We start from the raw sequence: 24,500 nt of genomic DNA, 5'->3' as shown, positions 1-24,500 counted from the left end.
GCACATATTTGGCAACTTTAGGTTATACTAAAATCCATCGAAGAATCATTATTGGACCATGACAACATCAGAAGAAGATTTAATGATGAGCTGTACCAACTTTACTCAGATAACAACAAATCTTAGCAAATTAAAACGCAGCGGCTACGCTGACTAGGCCATATTATGCGAATGAAAAATGACGCTCCGGCTAAGAAAGTATTTTTATTGGAGCCCGCCTACGAAAGCAGTGGAAGAGGGCTGCCCACACTCCCCTGGAAGGACCAGGTAAAAATTAGTTAAATTTGCTTTGTTGTTATGAATTGGCGCTTGTTAGAAAAGCAAAGAAGCGACTGGCGCGTCTTGTTGGACGGACATAACCCTTTAAACGGTTAAGTGCCAATTAAGTAAATAAGTAAGGTAAATTTGCACATTTCAAGCAGACAAGACTTAAAGAGTCTACAAATATTCAATTAAATCGGTTAGGCCATGATAATAATAATATCTATTTGATATGATATATCAGTTTTTCCAAGCGGAGTCGACCCTCGGGATGCGTATGGCAAACACTCTGAACGTTTTGACGCCATGAAAAGCTTCTCAGTAAAAAATCAGCTGCCTTGCAGTTGACGTTGGAAGTCGGCATAAAACATAAAGGTCCCGTCCCGCCAATTTTTAACGAATATTAAGAGAAGCACGATGCACATTGAAAGAGACGCTCGACCTAGATCTCTTCGGAGGTAAAATGCGCCAGTTATTTAATGTTTAATAGTAGTGGTCTCCGCTCAGGCTGCCACAATGCAATGAGTTCCGCTGTAGTTGTTAACGCTATGTAAAGTGCATAAAGTCCCGTTGAGGACTTCCTCACTTCTTCCTTCACGTTGGGGTTCCACGACAAATTTCAGCCTGAAAGGATATTCTTCTGCAGGATCACCCCTCCTAACTTGGATCTAATTCGATTCGGGACCTTATCCTTACTAGAGATTTACGCCGATCACTTTATCGGCGGCGGCGGCGTAGGCGGCGCGCCGGCGTACGCCGGTGTTCTTACTTTAAAAGCTTGATTTTTCTATTTAAAAAAATAATATTTAGGATAGGTTTTATTTATATGTATTTAAGGAAATCAACGTGTTGGCCATTTCGGAAAGATCCGGGGCTTTGCATCAAAATCTCGCAGACCGTTCAAAAATTTTCAGGAGTAGCTCCTTGCGAAGGGATTGTCCCTCGTTCGCATGCTCCACAGAGGCTTCGAACCTAAACCCGGTCTTTGGAATTGGTACTGCTGCGTCTGCTGAAAAGATATAGAGATACATAAAATAGTCACACTTTTGCCTGTATATCTCGTGCAAAGCGTAGTTTCACCTAGGGTTAACTCCTAATAATCGTCGCGAACACAATTTCTTTAAATCATTTGTCGCTCCTTGGCGGTCACGCATAAAGGCGACTTAGGGTTGCTATGAATGATCTATTAATACTCATGACTATCGTGGCACAGGGCGCCTCCAGTTTTTTCGGCTGTTTTTAAGAGCTAAAATTTCCGATGTGCGAACAGTAGGAATCCCTACCACCAGTCGATACCACGCCTCCTGAGCCTCACACCATATGCCAGTACAGAAGCTATAGGACTGCGACTTCGAACTCATACCTTCGTCGACGTCACTTTCCTAGAAGTTTTAGGTGTAGCTACGAAGACTTTCCAACGGATGCTTTTGTCTCCCTATGCTGCCGAGCTACACTTTGAAACGATAGGGAGTAACTATTCGGCCAAAGATGCCGCCCTCGAAATCATAAGCAGTCTAAGTGGATGTCATTGCGTCATGGGTGAAAATCCGTATAATCCTCGGCGCATCTACATAATTAAAATTTTACAAGGACCCTGGATAAAATTTTTAAAATGTAGACCAAAGATTGCAGACGTCTGTGTTCACAACATTGATTTCAATAGTCTTCGTTAAATCAAATTTAGAATGAAAGTCGACGGATTTTAAGTTGAAAGTTGTTAACTACTGTTTTCCGGCCTTACGATATAGGAGCTCATTATGGATGACCGCGTAGCTTCAGTTTTCAAACAAGTTCGACTGTCCACTACGTTAGGGTAGTATCACACACAGTCATTAGTTCCACTGTCTTGGGAAAGCTTTTGCTTCACCACTTTGAGTGTTCTTGCGAAGGACAAAGCCTCACCTGGTAGATATATGTGCCTACGTATTCACAATTGTAAAAGGAGCCGTAACGTGTAGGTGATATTTAAACTTGATTGATAGGCTATAACCAATGTGATTCACTCCAAGGGACTAGTTTTGGATAGGGCCGCCGCTTTAGAAAATGTCCAACCGGGAGACTTGGGTGTGGAAGGATGAAGTGTGGAAATCAAAATTAACATTTCAGACGCTATTGTCTAGTTTCGCAAATAAACAACAGATGTTTGAATGCAAGACTTATAGCGTTTTCTTTTCTGAAATAAATTGTTGCCTAAGTAAATGGTAAAGCCTTAATAGTGTTACTCCTACCCCAGAAAATTGTCAACATTTATAGTGCATACAAAGAACATTTCATCTCACCACATTCACTCATATCACAAATCACACAAGCAGATTGCGCATTGCGCATGTAAACATTAGATCATATCTTTTTTATGGGCAATTTTCCTTTAGCTCTTGTTTTTTTCGTTCTTTCTTTCATTCGCTCAAACAGTCAACTGTGACGTAGATGCGCAGAACGAAGCAATTTTGAACTCGTGAATGCGCAATCTGGGTATCTGATTTGTGCACTCATATTAACAGAGTATATGTGAAACACAAGAGCGAATTGAGAGTTTCACAGAGTTGCACTGCCACACCGCCATTTTATACAGGGTGTAACGCTTTTGCGTTGCGAGCAGGCAACAATTTTCACAAAAGAACGAAATGCCCCGTAAAGGCGTTGCCTGTTTTTTAGAATAGAACAACAACCCTTGCGCGGCGTACAAAAAGCGTAACACTATAGCCAGAAAAGAAAACGCTATTAGTGATTTTTCAAACCCTTCTCATAAGTACATATATCCTCAACTTAAGTATGAGGTAAGAATAATTTCAAAGGAGTGTTTATGCCCCTAGACCTACTAAAGGATTTGGCATCACTGATTTCGCTTATTCTTGAGGACAATTTAAGAACATGTTCGCTTTGGGTCATTTTATTTGAATTATGCAAAGTGAGCATATAAATTTATTATATAACTTTTCTTTTAGTATTTTGTTTTAATAACTTGCTGAATTGGGTGATAGAAAGTCCGTGTTAAGCTGACATCGAAAGCGCCTGTTATTTTAAATAAATTTTGAATAGTTATAAAGAGTTAAATTTCGCAATTAGTTTCTTATAACTGGCAGTGATGCGCATCCGTTGATACCACTTTCGACCATATCGGACCAATTTTCGAGATGAACAATAAATGGCCTAAACAGTCTTAAAGAGTAGAAAATATAGTAACGCGCCGGACGCCGCGCCGCCACGCCGATATTTTTGACATTCGGCGGCGGTGTGCGAAAAACGACCAAAATCGGCGGCGGCGTTTATCGGTGGCGTATATCTCTAATCCTTACTATTAAACAAGACCATATCCGTAATCTCCGCGTAGTCCGAAAACACGACATTATATGCCCAGTTTTATTTATTCTGAACCAAGCGCCCGATCCATAAAAGAGTTAATTGTTGGAAGGCATTTGCTGCTTTTGATGACTGCAACATAATCTGCGTACATTGTAAGTCTGACGGGTCTTTCGTCGAACCACCCGAGCATTTTGTTAACAACCAGTGTTTACAACAGGGTGAAAATACCCATCTCAGCGGCGTGCCACTTTTCATTGATTTCTTAGCCTCATACATCCCCTATTGCGAAGTCATCTGTTTGCAATTCAGCATGCCGTTACATCTAGTTAAGGACGGATGTAATTCAATGTGATTAAGACCCTCCTAAGAGACTCCTAAAACGTATTCATATATTCCAAAGCTTTCTGCATGCTTAAAACCACCCTATGCGCAGTCAGGTAGGATACCAATTTCTCATTCATGCTGAGCTTTAAATACACATCTATAAGCCTCCATAACATTTTGAGCATATGAGTTTTGGTTACATATGACTGACCTTCCACGCCTTTGGAGGGGAAATTACGTTTGCAATTCTCCAGGAGTGGGGTACATGATTCAGTCGAATATTATTTTAAGCCACGATCGCTGAAATCAACTTTTGTAGCATGACATGAAGTTTAACATCTGAACCCGGCGTTTCAAATTTATCGAAGGTCTTCAGCATCCATTCGATCTTCGTATCAGTTACCAAGCCCGACATTATCCGCTTCGTAGTCGAGGTGTAAATGCTGTATTATGCTCCCTTAAGTGCTACCAAGTGTGCCAAGTATAAATATAATAATTTTCTATTTTATTTAGTACCGGCGTATCGCTCTCGTTTAAGAAGTCAATAAGTACATAGCGTATGCCAAAAATTACAAGTAAAATAGCTGATGTCATCATAATCAAATACAAATTTAATAGCACTCATTCCATTTAACGGTAATATATCATTATTGTCTACTTTGCCCTACTCAGCTCGTATGTACTTAGAGTAGTAAAACCAACCAAATTCAGAGCTTTTCACACCCCTCCCCCCCCCCCCCCCCTCAAGTTTGCTGCTAAATAAATACAAACAAGTAAGGAAGTCTAAGTTCGGGTGAAACCGAACATTACATACCCAGCTGTATATTTGAAATGCTGTTGATGTTTGTTTTGTGTGCTTAATAGTGTTACAAGGCTGCGACATATACATATGGTTCTATTCTGAACTAATTTTCGTTTAAAAGAAGCAAAAAGGATACAGAGGCTAACACCAATGACCTTGAGCGGGTAAAAATGCAGTTTTCCTTCAGATATGGGGATTTCTCTACTGTTTATTTTAAAATAAAGATATTTCAGAACAATAAAAATACGATTGGTAGAAAACTATTTTTCGCTAAGATTTGACGTATTATTTTTGCCTACGACCCTTTTTAAAGTCATTTATATAAAAGTGGGCGTTGTCCTTAACCAAGCTTATTCATTTTTACTAGAAAAATGTCTTGCTATAAGGAAAATATGTGCACCCAATTTTGTTACGATATGTAAATTTTTCTAAGTTATGGCTCCCGAAACATTGAAAATTGCGTAGACAAAAAAGGGGCGGTGCCACACCCATTTCCAAAAATTTTAGTGTTTTCAAATTTAGTGTTATAATTCAATTTAGAAAGTAAAATTCAATCGATATAAAGCTCTTTTTCGCTAAGATATAGCTTATAATTTTCGTCTACGACCCTTTTAAAAATCTTTTATATAAAAGTGGGCATGGTCTTTAACCGATCTCGTCTATTTTTTCTAGAAATATATCCTTCTACAGGGAAAATTTGTGTACCCACTTTTATTACGATCCGTTAATTTGCTTCAAGTTATGGCACGCGAAAATTGCTTAGTCATAAAAGGGGCGGTGCCAGGCCAATTTTTTTAAATTTGAATATTTTCCTATTTATTGTAATAAATCCACTCGAGAAATGAAATACGATTGATAGAAAGCTCTTGTTTGCAAAGATGTAGCTTATTTTATTCGTCCACGACCCTTTTGAAAATCTTTTATATAAAAGTGGGCGTGGTCCTTAACCGATTTCGTTAATTTTTCTCCAAAGCATTCCTTATAATAAACGCAACCTCTCTGCCGAATTTTTTTACGATAGGTTTAACGATTTTTGATTTATGATTAATAATATTTGTAAAATTGATTTTATCACAAGTGGGCGGTGCCACGCCCATTTTAAAAAATGTTTTCAAATTTTTATCAAGAGTCTCAATATCAGCCCACACTTCAAATTTCAACATTCTAGGTGTATTATTTACTAAATAATCAGGTTTCCAAAATGTTATAAATATAAAAAGTGGGCGTGGTTATAATTCGATTTCGCTCATTTTCAATACCAATCTATTCTGTTTCCAGATAAGCTCGTGTACCAAATTTTGTGAATATATCTCAATATTTACTCAAGTTATCGTGTTAACGGACAGACGGATGGACGGACATGGCTCAATCAATTTTTTTTTCGATACTGATGATTTTGATATATGAAAGTCTATATCTATCTCGATTCCTTTATACCTGTACAACAACCGTTATCCAATCAAAGTCATAATACCCTGTGTACAAGTACAGTGGGTATAAAATAGTAATAATAATAGCCTATACATTTTTTTATTGTTCGTCGTTTCATTGGTGGCTACATAATGTCTGTTCCGAAAAGTTTAAGTCAAGAAAACTGTTAATCGATAAAGTGTGTTAACGTCAATGCCTTGAACCTCCATCAGTGCCCACATTTATGTTTGTGGTAACTAGATCAGTGGTGCCCTCAAGAGCTTCGAAAAACTATGCGGCGTTTGCCTACATGTGGTGTGAGCGCAACGACAGAGATTTAGTAAAACAAACAGTCGACCAGTTTTAGCTTGTACTTCAAGCAGTAAACATCTGATGCGTGAATTCTATGCTCAAACATTCTCCATGTAAACACATACTACTAAAAAAAGGAGTGAGTACGAAGTACTCGTAAATTTCGTTATGTGAAACTAATTTTTGAAATTACCTGGAGCTCCCCCAGGGGTTAAAGGTAACCCATAACATTTTTAGCCTTACCAGCATTTTTGGGAAAAGCTTCGTCGGCTTCTTAATGGTAACAACCCATATGGATATGTAATCGGCTTATTATCAATAACGAACAACTATCGTCGACTTATCGGTTTGTAATCGGCTTGTTATTGCCCGTCTATAACTTATCGATAAATTTTTTACAACCAAATCTATAACTTTTCCATAGCATGCTGATAACAAATTGGTAACATTCCGACAACAAATCTAAAGTTTCCTAAAACAAACTGATATCCTTTTGATAATATATCGATGACTTTTCGGTTAGCAATCGATAATTTTTTGATAAAAAATCTTTAACTTTTTGATAACAGTCCGATAGCATATTGATAGCATATCAATAGTTTTTCGACGATAAATCCAAAACTTTTCGATAGAAAACGGATAACTCATCAATTAAAGATAGATTTAATTAATAATTATTAAATAAATTATAAATAAAAAATTGCTAAATGTTTTCATACATTTTACCAGCAATGTGGGCAATCCCGCTCAATTCATACAAAAAAAAGGAGATTTATTTTTGTAAATTAATTTTATTTCATTTTGTTTTATTTTATAAAATTTAATTTATTTTACCTTATTTTATTCTTTTACCTTTACTTTATTTTATTTTAATTCATTTCGTTTTATTTTATTTTATTTTCAAATTTCTTTATCATTGTGTTTTATTCTATTGGTAACACTCTGAAATCTATAAGTTTCTTAAAACAAAGTGATATCCTTTTTATATATTTTAAATGAAAATATCGAAAACAATACGATGGTTTATTTACAGCATATGGCAAATTTTTCGATGATGAATCCAAACTTTTCGATAGTAAATTGATAACTCATCGAATAAAAAAGATCTAATTTTATTTAATTAATTTTATTTCATTTTTTTTTAATTTAATTTTGTATTGTTTCATTTTATTTTATCTTACTTTATTCAACTTTTTTATTTTATTAAATTTAATATTATTCTATTTCAATTTATTTTATTTTGTTCAATTTTATTTTATTTTTCCAATTTCTTTATCATTCTGTTTTATTCTATTGGTAACACTCTGAAATCTATAAGTTTCTTAAAACAAAGTGATATCTTTTTTAAAATCCATCGACCAAAAATCGATATATGTCCGATGGTATATTGACAGCATATCGATAACTTTTCGATGATAAATGCAAACTTTTCGATAATATCGTTTAAAAACGATTTAACTTTATTTATTTAATATTATTAATTTTTTTAAATTTTATTTTATATTATTTCATTTTATTTTATCTTAATATATTTTTTTACTTTTATTGTAGCTTATTTTATTAAATTTCACTTCATTTTATATTATTGTTTTTATTTAACTATGTTTTATTTTATTTTATTTTTTATTTTTATTATTTCATTTCATTTATTTTCTTTTATTTTTTTTTCATTTATTTTATTTTATTGATTTATTTTACCTTATTTTGTTTTCATATCTGCGTTTTATTACTTCATATAAATACAAAGATGCTACAACCAACAAAGTCTCTAAAAAGAAATAAATGTTAACTTAAACCTGAATACATAACGACGTATTTTTGTTTTCTCTTAACGTTTTGCGTATCAGTAATAAAAGCCCAGCGCAAGAAGAGTCGAGCCCCGAGACTTTAGTTAATATGTATGTGACGTGTTTGCCTTGATTTGCTGTAGGATTACGCTCATATCCACTCTACCACGTGCCTTGCTCCCAAATTTCGTTAGAGTCTAGTGACTGCGGAACTATAAAAGGTGGCAGCACGGTGAGAGCTGACTTGTACTCTTTTAATATGATTTCATATATAAAGTACCGGCGCAGTACGATTTTGACATTAGTCCATCGATTTACAAAAACAAAGATTATGGAACTTATATTTATGTTTGTTGGTATGTCACCGTGCTGCCACCTTGTATGGTTCCACCATGAATGACTGTGACTGTACTTACGCTCTCATTATTTATTACTCCATACAGCATACCAAACCACAGAGCACGCCTACACTGATGCATTTCCTAGTATTCTATACAGTATATATTCCAATATTACACACTACGCCTACATTTACATTCTACATATATCCACCATATAGTATACCTCTTTCAAAGACTACACTTACGTTTATTCTTACACTTACACCTTACGCTTACATTCAGGATTACCAAATACCGTGAGCAAAGATGCTAACACATCAAACAATTGGGTTTGCATTCGTAGCTCTGCCGGCGTTGTGCACCACTGAAGTAAACAAACAAAAGTTGGGCCGTCAACGTCACACCAACCACAACCAAATTATGTGTCCCAAAACAATAATTTTTGTAAGAGTGTGTGTTTCACTGTAACGAACTTGCGTTGTATGCGTAAAATTATGTTAAAGTGAGTACATACTCACGTCTGTATATATTCATCTGTTATCTTTCTCTATGCTTTTGTTACATTTTTTGCTGTTATCTATCATTATGCAATTTAATATATTTAAAGAAATATATTTGGCAGCACATGTTAAGCGTAGAGTTTTAGCTAACAGGAGATACAGAGGATTATCTTCAATCAAATGCAAATACAAATTTCGGTGTGCAAAACGGCGACCTTCGCTTACGGATAACGTTTTGGTGTTTTTAAATTTAGTTTTTGTCCCAGCTTTGATTGCTTAAATACTATGTATGTTTGTACATCCGGATGTCTCACCAAAAGAATATTGCGTCATTTCTACTGAAGGTAAGAAACTTAATATGCTTTGGGACCTTAGCAAAGTACTATGGAAAAATATGAACATCAAGGCGGGTTGAAAGCCTCCAAAAAACAAGTTTTGGTGAATACCACACCAAAAGCTGTGTTCAAGAAATTTGTCGGAATAAAATTAACTATTATTTTTGGAGCGAAATGAAAAACTAAAAATTAAGTTTTTCGATTTTTCTTTTATAACGCATTCAGTATGATTCTTATACCAAGCGTGTACGTGTCTAAAAACAAAACCAAATCGAAAACGAGACCGGCAGCTTGATAACCGATCTCCAGAGGGTGCTTGCATAATGGAGGGAACACTTATATCCGCTCTTAAATGGGGAGAGCGATGAAACTCCCAGGGATAATGAAAACGAGCCCGCAATCGATGATGAGGGAAAAAATGTTCCCCCACCTAACTATGACGAAGCCAGAATAGAACTAACTAGATTAAAAACCAACAAACCTCCGGGCGCTGGTGGACTGCCTTCCGATCTATTCAAATACGGGTGTAAGGAGTTCGTATGGCGCATGCAAAATATGGTCAAACGAGTGCATACCCGCCGATTGGAATCTCTTTTTGCTCAGTTTTTAAGGAGGGTAGTCCTGCAAACTGTACCAAATCTTGAAAAAAGCAGCGAAAAATAAATTGACTCACATTAGCTCTTTGGCGATTTTAAAGCCGCCATCAACAGCACGAAAAGGAGCTGCCTATATGCCGCTAAACGTATACGGTTTTTCAACATCACGCTGAAAGGACCTCTCCGATTCGCATAAAAATAAACGAGCTTACAGATAGGGAGACACCCTGTCGTGCGATTTCTTTAATTTGATGATGCAGTAAATGATGCAAGCTGCAGACATTAATATCAACGGCCTGAGCACCCGCGTGGTAAGTTCTGCTTTCTCCTGGAAAAAGAAGCGGAAAGGATGGGTTTGATGCTGAGTGAGGACAAAACAAAATACCTGCTGTCATCAAGTAAAGAGTCAACGCATTTGTACCTTGGCAACCACGCCTTTGTTGGCAGTCACAATTTCGAAATAGTAAAAGACTTCGTTCGCTTTAAAATATTACCTTGGACCAGGTAGGCAATTTAAAAGTAAAGTTATCTCTAAGCAAACGAAAATTATGCTCTACAACGTACTTATCATACCCGTCCTGCTATTTGGTGCAGAAGCATGGTCCATGACAACATCAGATGAGGCAGTTCTTGGAGTGTTACAGAGAAGAGTTCTTCGAAAGATTTACGGACCTCTACGCGTTGACGATGGCGAGTACCGAAGAAGATTTAATGATGAACTGTATGGGCTTTACGGAGACATCAACATAGTCCATCGAATTAAAACGCCGGCTAGGCCGTGTTATGCAAATGAAAGATGATGCTCTGACCAAGAAAGTATTTTTTTTTATCGGAATCTTAAATCCAAGCCGAAGGACATCAGTTTTCTGCAAATTTAATTTCCAGGAGTATGTATGTATATAGATAGTAAATGCGTACTTGAATAAATATTGTTAAGAACTTTGGCGACTGCTTACATCATCCAAAATGTACAGCAAACCGATTGAGCTACATATAAATACACATACATACATACTAATACGTAATAATTCGCCAGACAACAAAACGATGTCAATCGGTTTCGCTTGTACAGAAGTTTTTTTTTTCAAACAAATTATACTGGCGCCAGACAATCATTCTTCCCAATCACTAAATTTAGCCGTTAGCACAGTAATCCTTGTTCGATAAACGCATTCATGATTGCAGTTCCACTGCCTTAGCGAACACGCAATACTTTAACATTGGGTTATCCTTCGTTTTGAAGTTAAAAAAGAAGAAAAATTGAGGCATCAAATCATATGATTCTCTGCCGTTTAAGATAACAAGAACTGAGCTTGAAACTCAGCCCTTGACTAAATAGCCAGTGCACAAACGAATTAAATATATACTTGCATCATTCTGCAATAAACTAGGCAGGTGAAGTCAATATTAACAAGCAAGAAAGTCTAAGTTCGGGTGAAGTCGAACATTACATACCAAGCAGACCACTTCAAAAGTTGTTGTTGTTTGCTTTGTGTAGTTAATAGTGTTATAAGGCTGCGCAATAATACATATATGGTTCTATTCTGAACAAATTTTTCTTCGAGTTATGGCTCTCGAAACATAGAAAACTGCTTAGTCATAAAAGGGGCGGCGACACGCCCATTTTTGTAAATTTGAAGTTTTTCCTATTTATTGTTATAAATCCACTTGGGAAATGAAATACCATTGATATAAAGCTCTTTTTTTTTTTCAAAGATATAGCTTATTTTATTCGTCCACGACGCTTTTTAAAATCTTTTATATAAAAGTGGGCGTGGTCCTTAACCGATTTGGTTAAGTTTTCTTCAAATCATTTCTTATAGTAAAGGAAACCGAATTTTGTTAAGATAGGCTTAACTATTTTTGATTTATGATTAATAATATTTGTAAAATTGATTTTATCACAAGTGGGCGGTGTCAATCCCATTTAAAAACTTTTATCAAGAGTCTTCTCAATATCAGTCAAGACATCAAATTTCAACATTCTAGGTGTATTATTTACTAAATAATCAGGTTTTTGTGTTTTCCAAAATGTTATATATATAAAATATTTACTCAAGTTAACGGACAGACGGACAGACGGACGGACGTAACTCAATCACATTTTTTTCGATACTGATGATTTTGATATATGGAAGTCTATATCTATCTCCATTCCTTTATACCTGTACAGCCAACCGTTATCCAATCAAAGTTATAATACCCTGTGTACAAGTACAGCTGGATATAAAAACACATCAGTAACGTTCCGTTGAGTCATCGAGCTCTGTATCACGACCAAATCTCATTGGAACGATCAGTATCAGTACTATGAGAGTTGGCAGCACTCAACGAATGTGTACACATAATAGGGAACCTTTTATTTTCAACTTTTTTTCCGAATCGCTCCATAAAATTTTACTTAAAAAGTTAAAACAAATTATCAAACTTATATCTAAGATCCGGCACCTACCAACACAGCCGTTTGATCCAGATGAACATAACAAGGTCCTAGGCAAAATCCACGCAGCATCGGTAACGCCTTTGCCGTTATCAATATACACTATCCTACTCTTGCAGAAGAAGAAAGCATACTAGCAAAGGAACACGATTCACCCAGTACCACATGACACCAATCATCTTTTCCATTGTAATGTGGAACCTAAGCCTTTAACACCAAATTCTCTATGGTTCACCCCTCTTGAAACTGCTAGTTTTCTTGGACTAACATTAGAGCACTGTGATGACAGATTTTTACACGCCCATAATAACAATGTCTTTTTATTGAAATTTTTTACCAAATATAACTGCAAAGCACTTTGAAAATAGTTACGTGCTTCTGATGGGCATATCTGTGTTAATGCCTGATCTTCCCCTAACTGCTACGAAGAGCAAGACATAGCCAATAGGAAATTTTATACTGAGAGGTTAAAAGATATACCAAATATTGAATGAACAAGTGGCATAGGTCCTAGCAAGTTTCTAATATTTGCAAAGAGGACGGAGTTATTTTATAACATCGGTCCTGATTTTTGATAGGGGGTTTCAATTTGATCGCTAAACTAACTTCTAGTAATGCTATGAGCTCATTCAGACTATGTAAGGTCCTCACAGACTGGCCAGTTCAACCTAACCTAACTTAAGCGAATGTTTATCATACGCCCTGTAGGCCCAATTAAATGTACATCGCTTACAACTGCAAATCTTTCACTAAAAACTTAGTTTATTGGTATGCACATGCATCTATACTTGTGTAAGTTAAATGCAGTTAATGAGCTTCTCAAATCAATGTGCGTAGAAAGAAAGTCTTTTGGAATGGCGTATGTAAATAAAATTGTGAGGTTATAAATAGCGAAATTGAATTGAGAAGTTTATATCAACTGAAAAGGATTTTTTTTTTGTTTTCATCTTATACTAATTATCTTTTAATTTCACATAATGGTTATTACACTCTGGAGGCAGTTTTGTCTTAAAGCATGTACACACTAACCATTAGTGGGCGCGTGGGGCGCATAAAAACTAATTTGAACAAGTAAGGAAGGCTAAGTTCGGGTGTAACCGAACATTACATACTCAGCTGAGAGCTTTGAAGACAAAATAAGGGAAAATCACCATGTAGGAAAATGAACCTAGGGTAACCCTGGAATGTGTTTGTATGACATGGGTAACAAATTGAAGGTATTAAAGAGTATTTTAAAAGGGAGTGGGCCATAGTTCTATAGGTGGACCAGGGGTGACTCTAGAATGTGTTTGTACGATATGGGTATCAAATTAAAGGTATTAATGAGGGTTTTAAAAGGAAGTTGCCCTTAGTTGTGTATGTGAAGGCGTTTTCGAGATATCGACCAAAATGTGGACCAGGGTGACCCAGAACATCATCTGTCGGGTACCGCTAATTTATTTATATATGTAATACCACGAACAGTATTCCTGCCAAGATTCCAAGGGCTTTTGATTGCGCCCTGCAGAACTTTTTCATTTTTTTCTACTTAATATGGTAGGTGTCACACCCATTTTACAAAGTTTTTTTTAAAGTTATTTTTTGCGTCAATAAACCAATCAAATTACCATGTTTCATCCCTTTTTTCATATTTGGTATAGAATTATGGCATTTTTTTCATTTTTCGTAATTTTGGATTTCGAAGAAGTGGGCGCGGTTATAGTCGGATTTCCGCCATTTTTTGTACCAAGGTAAAGTGAGTTCAGATAAGTACGCGAACTGAGTTTAGTAAAGATACATAGATTTTTGCTCAAGTTACCGTGTTAATGGCCGAGCGGAAGGACAGACGGTCGACTGTGTATAAAAACTGGGCTTCAACCATTCTCACAGCGAACAGTTACCGTCATAGAGTCTATGCCTCTACCAAATTTCAGAAGGATTGGTAAATTTTTGTTCGACATATGGCATTAAAAGTATTCGAGACAAACTAAATGAAAAAGGGCGGAACCACGCCCATTTTGAAATTTTCTTTTATTTTTGTATTTTGTTGCACCATATCAGTACTGGAGTTGAATGTTGACATAATTTACTTATATACAGTAAAGATATTCAATTTTTTGTTAAAATTTGACTTTAAAAAAAATTTTTTTTTAAATTGGGCGTGTTCTTCATCCTATTTTTCTAATTTTCATATATAGTAATAGTAGTAACGTTCCTGCCAAATTTCATCATGATATCTTGAATGACTGCCAAATTACAGCTTGCAAAACTTTTAAATTACCTTCTTTTAAAAGTGGGCGATGCGACGTTCATTGTCCAAAATTTTACTAATTTTCTATTCTGCGTCATAAGTTCAACCCACCTACCAAGTTTCATCGCTTTATCCGTCTTTGGCAATGAATTATCGCATTTTTTCGGTTTTTCAAAATTTTCGATATCGAAAATGTGGGCGTTAAGTTATCGTGTTAACGGACAGACGGACGGACGGACAGACATGGCTCAATCAAATTTTTTTTTGATACTGATGATTTTGATATATGGAAGTCTATATCTATCTCGATTCCTTTATACCTGTACAACCAACCGTTATCCAATCAAAATTAATATACTCTGTGAGCTCGGCTCAACTGAGTATAAAAATCAATATTTATTTGGAAAATCCATTTTATTACGTTATCGCTATTAGAAAATACTCTCCTACTTTCCTTCCTCCCACTTTCTCTCTATCTCTGTCTTGCGCTTTGCCTTACGGTATCTGTACACCTCTCTCTGTCTCTCCCTATCACCATACGCCCTCTCCACTTATTCTCCCTCTACTTCTACGTATCCCTCTTCACTATCTTCCCTCTGCATCACTCCTTCCATTCCGTATCCCTATTCCCTCCCATCCCGCCACTTCCGCCTTTCCCTGCCTCTCTCCCCGTTCCAGCGTCTATCCCTCTTCCATTCCTGCACATCTTTCTTTCCCTCTATCTCTCCATCTCTCTGACCCTGTCCAGCTCCTTTTACCTCTGCTTCTCTCTCCCCCTGTACTGCTCATTTTACCTCTCCGCCTTCATCTCCCTCTCGACCAGCCTGCCCCGCCTCTTTTCCCTATCGTCCGTGAATATGATTTCTACAAATCTCTCGGTTGTTTAAAAAATCTTTCGATGTACCAAGTTCAAGCAAGTAAAAGAATAAATACATTTCTTTTAAATTGGTAGTTTCCTGGCCCACTTCCTCTTATCTGACGAACACAGAAACTAAACATCGAACATGCTTTATCGTTTTTTCCCGCAACGCACACTTTTTACATTTTTCGTTACTGGCGACATTTAGTTTATGTAATTCATGAAACGCCAGAAAGCGATGCCTTGTAAGAACGTCCACTACGAACCTATCATTCTATATCTTTACTGATGAGAGTCACTTTGTTAATCTAATGTCAGAAGACTTTCCCCAAACTTTGTTCCACGACTTTCCTGCTTACGACCTCCAGTTTCTTTATGTAGGATGCATAGCTGGTGTTAGTACCCAATGGAATAGGTAGAACAATAGGTCCCACGTAAATCCCATCATTTTTTACATGCATACAGTGCAGTAGAATTTTTCGTCTCTTCTCACATTGAGCCACCGTGACAGCTTGCTGTCCTAGATACATGACATGACAAATGTGTCAGGCTGTAGTCAAGCTAATACTTTTCTCCTCAGGTTTTTTTCGGGTATTACGCACTGGCAGTCGCGAGCACTACTAAAAACCCCAGCGTGTTAGGGGGCTTATAATATACCCGCAGCAGGTGCCTGTCGTAAGAGGCGACTAAAATACCAAATTGTTTCAAGAGATTGTGTAACGCAACCCTTTCAACACGATTGTCAACCTCACCTACCCGTGGCGAATCCTTATGGAGGGGATGAGAGGGCGCCATGACCTAGAAGGTTTCATGTGGGCATACCAAATTGTTCCCGAGATGGTCGGCAGCTAGTACCTACCTACTTCTTAGTCTGGTTCGGGACCTTATGCCACCTACATTACAACACCATATCTGACTTGAACGCTTTGACAGTTAGCCCGACATCAGATACCCAAGCATGCATATCCCGAAGCGGCCGATTCATCAGACAACTAACTTTTGGCAGACATTCGTCATTTTAAAATAATCTTATTTAAAGAAATTAATACTATCCATATTCGTCCGTTTCAAAGATTCTTCCCAAATTCCAGAATATTTTCCCAGAAGCAAAGCCGTCTGGTGTTACCCTCCTAAGTGCGCCGAAATAGGTGAAAGATGATTGGTGTGCTATTGAGTCACATTACAAGCAGTGCTTACGGCACGTATGTGTGTGGATTCTGAATAAGTAGGAGTTCTACCTATTAAAATAGTCATATCAAAGCTGATCCAGAGAGACCCGCGATTTACTGGAATTTCTCATTCATCCACTTTAATATTTGTGTATTGAGATCTGAGAACGGGATTTATCGGTCATATGTTAGGGTAAAAATTTACCGCCCACGTGTGCTCTTCTGAATCAAGCGGTGAAGTTCTTAAATACTGAACCTCTTTATACTTAGTGCTTGATGTCCCTTAATTGCTTGGGCGATGATATTGCACCTATGAGTTGTCTTAGAATTTAACAGAAACTGGCTGTCCTTTCCTGTTTGTTTTGTTCCTATCTCAACTTTATTTCAGCCTACTGACTGACTTCAAGCTTCCCTCGCTATCAATGCTTAAACAAGCTCATTTTCTTTCCCAAGACATCATTCTCTCTCTTATTATATATATCCTCGTTAAAAGTTTTTGAGTTAAGGATGAGACGTACGAGAACCTGCTTAGCTGTGGACAGTGGCTATCAACAAACTTCTCAGACAGTTTGACAAGGAGCTCCTCAAGTTAACGCGGTACGCAGATGTCGTTGCAGTTGTCATAAGTGGAAAATGCCTTCTCATAATTAACTCTTTGATGAATCGGGTACTGCGGGTTGTACTTGCCTCAGACGTATATGATCTTGTTTACTAAGAGGTAAAAGCTTTCGAATTGGACTAAGCCTAAGCAGGAAGGGGTGAACCTTCAGGAGAAACCATGTAAAAAATATTTTAGAATCATTCTAGACAGTAAGTTGTTGTAGAATTTGAACATGAAGCTGAGAGGGAGGAAGGCCTCAAAGGCACTTTCTGCGTCTAAAAGAAAGCTGGGATGTACGTGGGGCCTATATCCCTCTCATTAGGAATTTACAGCGATTGTCCATCCCATACTATGGACTCCTTGTTAGGCGGAGTACCGCTACAAAAAATGAGCCGTTCTCAAAAAAAATTTGGCTATCAGTGTTTAGCATAACGGGAGCGTTGAGAACAACCCCCACGAATACATATCCCATCTGCTAACATAGCGTTAAACACTGCCTTCAGCGAGACTCAATGGATCAGGGCAGCTTGAGCATAAACCAGCGGCCATGGTAGTACAGCGCCATCAAATACTTACTGGATGAATATGTAACCCATTACCCACCTGTCCTTCGATGGGTCTCTTAGAGCCACAATAGAGGTGAAAAGTTTGCACAAGGGTGTTCAAATGACAGACGAGGCGATATCCCTGACCACAAATGGTTACTAAGTAATGAAAGAAGTAGGGTTCGCAGTATACCAGGCTGACCCGGAATTAAACAGATCCCAGAAGCTACCAGATTACTGTTTTTGAAGCGAAAGTTGTAGCCTTGACCAAGGCAGTAGACACGCCTGAAGCGAGAAAATATATTCAACTGCAGACGTGTTAACTTTCATATTGACCTTCAAAGAGCATTCAAGCAATAATCTCTCAAGCAAACTGTGTTAGAGTGTAGGCAACCCCTAACAAGAATCGGATTAGAGAGAAATATACATCTATATTGGGTGTCCGAATTTTTCGGAAGCTATAGAAAAGCTGACGAGTTAGCTAAACTGAGTGCATCCCTCAAAGCTTGTGCTGTAGACATCCCAATCGGACAGGACAAGATTAAAAGAAGGGGAGAGCTGCGCATGATCGACCAAGCAGAAAAAGCATGGAGTTAAACGCGGGGCTGCAGATTTTCGAAGACCATGTGTAAACCAAGAGTGCCACAGCAATCAGGTAAACAAGCAGGAAGTGTCATAGATTCTAGAAAGCTTCTAGTATTTGCCAAGAGGATGAGTTATTTCATATCATAGGTCCTGGTATTCGACAGAGGCTTTTAGTTTGGTCGTTTAGCAAAAGTATGGTAACAGTCTGGACTCATTTAGTCTATGTGGGTTTTTCACTGATCGGCCAATTACACCTACAGCGCCGCATGCTCTACTAAGGTTATCCTATTGGATCCCAGTGTCGACAATGGTCCATAGCGAATACAGCCAAATATACTCCCTTACTGCATCAACCAATAGGTACCGTTTGCATGACACCCCGACAGCTCTTGGTCAGTGCTATATATTCATCCGTCCTCCTATGAGACAGAGTGGCTCTTAGCCCGCTAGTGCTGGCTCCTAGCCAGCTCACCTACATGTCGGGCGATCCCACATAACGTCGACAGAGTTCCTCTTCTAATGAGGTTGCACTCTAGCTAAATAAAGCTAGAATTTTGTTGGGGTTATTCGAATGAAAAAAATTAGCTTATAAAATGTATTTAATTAAAATGCACACGCCCATACCTGCATGCTAGTACTAGCAAGTCGGTATGTATGTCTAAATGTCTGTATATATGAAGGGTTCACCTGTGCGTAAATTTGTGTAATCACCTTTCACTCTGTTGCCAATAAGCAATCAAAAACAGAATAAAGCAAGAATGAACAAAAATGCGGTGCAATTGTTTTGATTTGATCTCAATTCTAACTTGAGTAAGTGCAATACACCAGTACATACATACCTATACATACAAACACATAATACACATACCTACATCTTTTTTACAAAATTTCTGATGCAAATATTCAGAGTGGCGGCTACAAATTATAAAAATCCATGTAAATATTAACGTACGTAAATATGTACCTACGTAGTGTATGTATGTATGTGTGTAAGTAAGAATTTACTTATACAGAAATACACTTTACGAATCCATGCTATTTACAGTTACATGAAACCCAAACGCGAAAAATTGATGTGAAGTGTAGCATACTTTGCGGTGCAAACGAGAAAGGAAGGAAATGAAAATGAATAAATATAAAAATAAGTACTTATATGAGATTTTGTGAGTGTATTTAAATGTGTGCCTGTGTGTGTGTGTGTATGCATATGTATGTTTTTGGTATATCGTTGTATGTGAGTGTTTGGATAGGCGCCTTTTGACGGTGCAATAGGGTGGCTCAAACAAAAGTTATGTGTCTTTAAACGGTTTTATTTAGCTTGACAGGCTGGCCGGCACAAATTTTGTAATTGAAATTTAAGTAACTTCCCGATAAGCTACAAGCTTGAAACTTGGAATATAGTTCATAACCCAATGACAATGCAATAATAAGAAAAACCTCCGATAGGTGGCGTATGGATCGAAATATTTCAAAAAATTGTACTTGTGGTCCGAGTTGATTCATATTTAGAACACATAATACATACATGAATAGAAAGCGACATATGAAAAAATCGCCGCCAGGTGGCGCAAGGATTGAGATACAAATTTTGTAATTGAAATTTAAGTAACTTCCCGATAAGCTACAAGCTTCAAACTTGGAATATAGTTCATAACCCAATGACAATGCAATAATAAGAAAAAACTCCGATAGGTGGCGTATGGATCGAAATATTTCAAAAAATTGTACTTGTGGTCCGAGTTGATTCATATTTAGAACACATAATACATACATGAATAGAAAGCGACATATGAAAAAATCGCCGCCAGGCGGCGCAAGGATTGAGATATTAAAAGTACTCGTATTTGTGGTCCGATTTGGCTCATTTTTGGAACACGTAACACATACATGAATAGAAAGCGACCTATGATGTCCGATTCGGCTCATATCTGGAACAAATATATCATATAGTCCGGTAGAAGTGACATCAAAATATTTTGGAGTTCGAGCAAGGACAAGCATACGTGTCTGAAGTCTTTGGAAGGATTGTGTATTGAGGACTTATGTAAATTGTAACAAATCGACAGGAAAGAGTCCGTGTAATAAGTGGTGGGGTGCAATAACACCATACGCAATAAGGCCATAATGGCTTTATTTCGCGTTGCAATTGCGTTTCCAAAATTTATATCTAAAAAAGATAACATAATTTGGAACGGACTTCCAGCGCGGCGGGGCGCCGTGGTGCGGCAGGCGAATTAACGCTGCCTTAATTATGCTACCAAGTTACGCCTATGTATATGTATATATGTGACCCGGTCTATCAAAAGGTGGCTTATGACTAAAAAAACAGCTATTAACAGCTGTCTCTCGCAATTTCTTTTTGAGTCATAGAGTCATAAGCCACCTTTTCATAGACCGAGTCACATATATAAAATATTTTTTTAGTTTAACCAAAAAATTGGGAAATAATAACGGACATTTTTTTTTATTTATTAGTAACAAGTTGACCGTAACCTAATTCACCGAGTACTTGTATTTGAAAATTTGGTTTTCTGCTGCTATATATAATAATTTACAAGATTTTCTAAATCCCGGTATTAGCACATATTCGAAAATTAAATTATTTTCCATTTGCACAACATTTTTGTTCAATCGAGATCAATGATTATACTTGACAGAAAACACGTGCATTGTGGATATGAAAAGTGTGATATCTTAGGCTTAAGCGTCAAAATTATAAACAGCTGTGATCACCTGATTTTCTACCTAACCATATTGTTTTCATCATCCCCCGTCTCTTTCTATCATTCGTTAAAGATAGGAGTTCGGTTTGAACCGGATGTGCAACCATCTGTTTTGATTTTGAGAGGGTACGATTTTAAATTACGCCTTTATTACTCATTTGTTAGCATTTTTAAATGGCTTTATTTCCAGTCTGTACGATTATTCCCAATCTGCATTGGAAATAATGCCATATGCTGTTATGGCCTTATTGCGTATGATGTTATTTTACCCCACCATAATGAGTCACTAAATGAACTAAATAGAATGAGAAATAATAGGCAATTAAATAAAGACTAAAAACTTGAAAAAAAAATAATTAAAAAAAAAATTTAAGTTAAACGGTTTTATTGAAAACAATACTTACATGAAGTCAGCGGCGGATTTACATAAAGGCACTTGGGGCACGTGCCCACAAGGTAGGGGCCCCCACAGAACAGTAGCGGATTAAAACTGCGTGGGGTACGAGACTGAAATTCAGGGGGGCCCCTACCGGGCTCAGACAGGCGGGGGAGAAATACTAATAAATTACAATAAATAAACCCTAACTCTTAACCCTTAAACCTGTAACAGGCAGGGGAGAAAACTGAAATACTATGAAATTATAATAAAAAAACAATAAATCAACAAATAAAAGATGGAGAAATATTTTAAAATTATTAAAAAACAAAACATAATATTTCTCTCTCACTCTTTCGTGGTTTAACAAAGTATTTTTTTTTATAATTGTATAGTATTTCTCCGCCGCCTGTTCGTGATTTAACAAAGTATAATTTAGAGAGATCCAGGTCACATGAGGCCCCCTGCAGACGGTGAGACTCGAACCTAGAGCACCATCATGTAGCCCCCTAATAATCTGCCACTGCCAGTATAAAATCATAAATCAAGGTCCTTTATTTCCATCCTATGAATCGTAATTAAATTAAATATGTCATACATAATTAAATATTTCAAAAATTTAATTATTCAATTTCAATAATTAATTTCAGTAATAATAATAAAATTGTGAGATTTTATTTAATTTGAATCTATCAATTCACCTATAAATAATTTATGAAATAATGTTTAATGAAAAAGATAAATTTTAAATGTTTTTTTAATATGAACTTCACAACCTTTGAAGTCATAGCAGCAGCGAAGAGCCGTAGGGTAATTTTACGCTAAGAATAGAATTGTAATTAAGTGGTGCATTAACTTTAAAAAAATATAGCATCCAAACCGAGCGGTGATTTCTTTAAATTTCTGTAAGCCAGCGTCCAATCGTTGCGCAGTGTACCCGGCATATTGCCGCAGCGATGCCGCATCAGCGTTCGACTTTTGTTTTTGCGAGTCGCAACATGCATTATACGTACGGACGTTTGTCCACATCATTGGTGCCCAGGGGCCCCACTAACTTAAATCCGCCGCTGCATGAAGTACCTAATAATAATACTAAAAGCTAGAAAATAATTAGGTAGGTCCTAAGTGTTAGTCATCATACTCCTCATCAATCTAGGGAGTTGATCAGAAAATTAAATAAAAGCACCGTTTAACTCAAAATTTTTTTTTTATTATTTTATTTTTTTTATTTTCGCTTTCGGATTCGTGGTCCCTGGGTTCAAAGCGTGTCTTTCGATATCTCTCCCGAAATTTTTGGACGAATTTGTGTGAATATTGTGAGCTAAAGTAAAGAATTACCATACCGTGAGCAAAGATGTTTAGACATCAAAAACTGTCTACTGAAAATGAAACACCCTAATAGATTCGTTTATCGTGTGTGTATGTGTATGTGCCTGTGGGTATGTAAATTCTATTTTTCGCTTATGTACATAGCGTTCTTTTTTTACATTATAATTTCTTACTTCTACTGTTTTTCTTTCTTTTATGTTTTACTCACCATTTTATTGTTTTTATTGCTGCTTGCTACAGTTATCGCGATTATTTCAGCTTTTGTCTACGATGCGCTTTTGTTTTCTGTATTTTGATTGTTTCCTCAAAGGATATTCTCAGCTTACGCCTCCTTAATCTTTTTTGTATTTTTTTTTTTTTTTTTGTTTTTTTGTTTCGTGGCTGCTGCAGTAGATACTAAATTTTTTCCGTTTATCTTATTTGCACAGACACTTGCATTTGGACTTTTGCACAATGGACTTATAACGAAAATGAAGAAGAAGAATAATAGCACATGTATTTTTTTTTTTTTTTTTTTTTCTTAAGCAAAAATCGCAAAATTCGTTTTAATTACAAATACAAATAAATTCAATTAAATAATTCACTTATGCAAATTGAAACACTTTTGAGTTCCTTTTCTACTTTCGTTGTTAATTTTTCAATTCGTTTGATCAGGCTTCACACTTCAATATATTACGACTAGTACCGTTAGCGATGCCAAGTGAAAAAGGTTTTTTTCAATTAAGCTCTTTTTCTCCTGTAAACGTATTGTATATAAATACGTACATACGTATGTTTGTATGTGTTCTATTTTTTTCGTCGCTCTCTCTGCGGGTGCCACACTCTGTTTCTGTTAGTTTGTGTGTTTGTAAGTGGCGCTAATGTGACAGCAGCGTAAAGTTATTATTCTTCTTGTGGGTGGTTGGGTGGTGTGGTGATGGTCTTACACCTTCTTAGATACACAGCATATTATAGCCAACGTTGCGTAGTGTGAAAAATTAAAAAAAAAAACACGCTGAGGAAGAGGAAAATATTAGGCGACGTTTTGAAAATTTTAGGAAAAGGCAAGCGCCTGATTATACTTTAGGCAGATCAGAAAATTTTTCTTTTCAATTTTACACTTGTTATGGCAGCACATTACACAATAACAATAACTTCAATTTTAATGTACTCATATTTGATTTAAATTTTTTTCCAAGTAAGTTTTCAATATTTAAATTATATATCTTAGTTTTTAAAGAATTTCATTAGCTTTTTTTACAATAAATCTTGTTTAGATATATTATTATTTTTTTTCACAATACATTTAACACTTCCTATCGTTCCTTCTAGCTTGGGAAGACCATAGACTTGAACTAACTTTTTCACCACCGCATCGATTGTTAAAATGTGTCCCCCAAAGTGCTAAAGCTACTAACTAACGGTTCGTTTATTATTATGTTACCGACCGACACGTCGCCACTGTTGCTGGAGCTATCGTTGTTGCTCGCATTGCTCATTGCTCAATGTGCTGCTGCAGAAATTTAACAGAGTGTGATTGTATGTTACGTACATACATATATAAATTAATATCATTTCCAGTACATATTCACATACAATCGTTGTGCTTTACAAATCAAAGGTTAAATAGAAAAAATGGTATCAACAAACTTTTAAAATACTACAACCAGTGTTGCCATTTTGGTGCTTTTGG

General features: G+C 36.6%; 1 protein-coding gene across 3 annotated transcripts in view; it reads right to left on the bottom strand.

Annotated features, from left to right (window-relative positions):
- LOC137238013 (probable sodium/potassium/calcium exchanger CG1090) overlaps positions 1-24,289 on the bottom strand; it is a 77,746-nt gene extending 53,457 nt beyond the window's left edge. The window contains exons 1-2 of one of the 3 annotated variants that reach the window (XM_067762507.1): positions 23,927-24,289; positions 23,037-23,822 (exon numbers count right to left, since the gene is read on the bottom strand). In XM_067762507.1, the coding sequence (XP_067618608.1) occupies positions 23,037-23,039 (3 nt within the window). In that variant the 5' untranslated portion in view covers positions 23,040-23,822; positions 23,927-24,289. The remainder of the gene's footprint in view (positions 1-23,036; positions 23,823-23,926) is intronic. The other 2 variants (XM_067762508.1, XM_067762509.1) reach the window with 2 other exon arrangements.
- Positions 24,290-24,500: the final 211 nt, after the last annotated feature.

The sequence above is a fragment of the Eurosta solidaginis genome, chromosome 1 (genome assembly GCF_040869045.1).
Source record: "Eurosta solidaginis isolate ZX-2024a chromosome 1, ASM4086904v1, whole genome shotgun sequence".
Classification (NCBI taxonomy): Eukaryota; Metazoa; Arthropoda; class Insecta; order Diptera; family Tephritidae; genus Eurosta; species Eurosta solidaginis.
The sequence above is the reverse complement of the archived record's forward strand: the minus strand, read 5'-3'. Positions and strand labels throughout refer to the sequence as shown.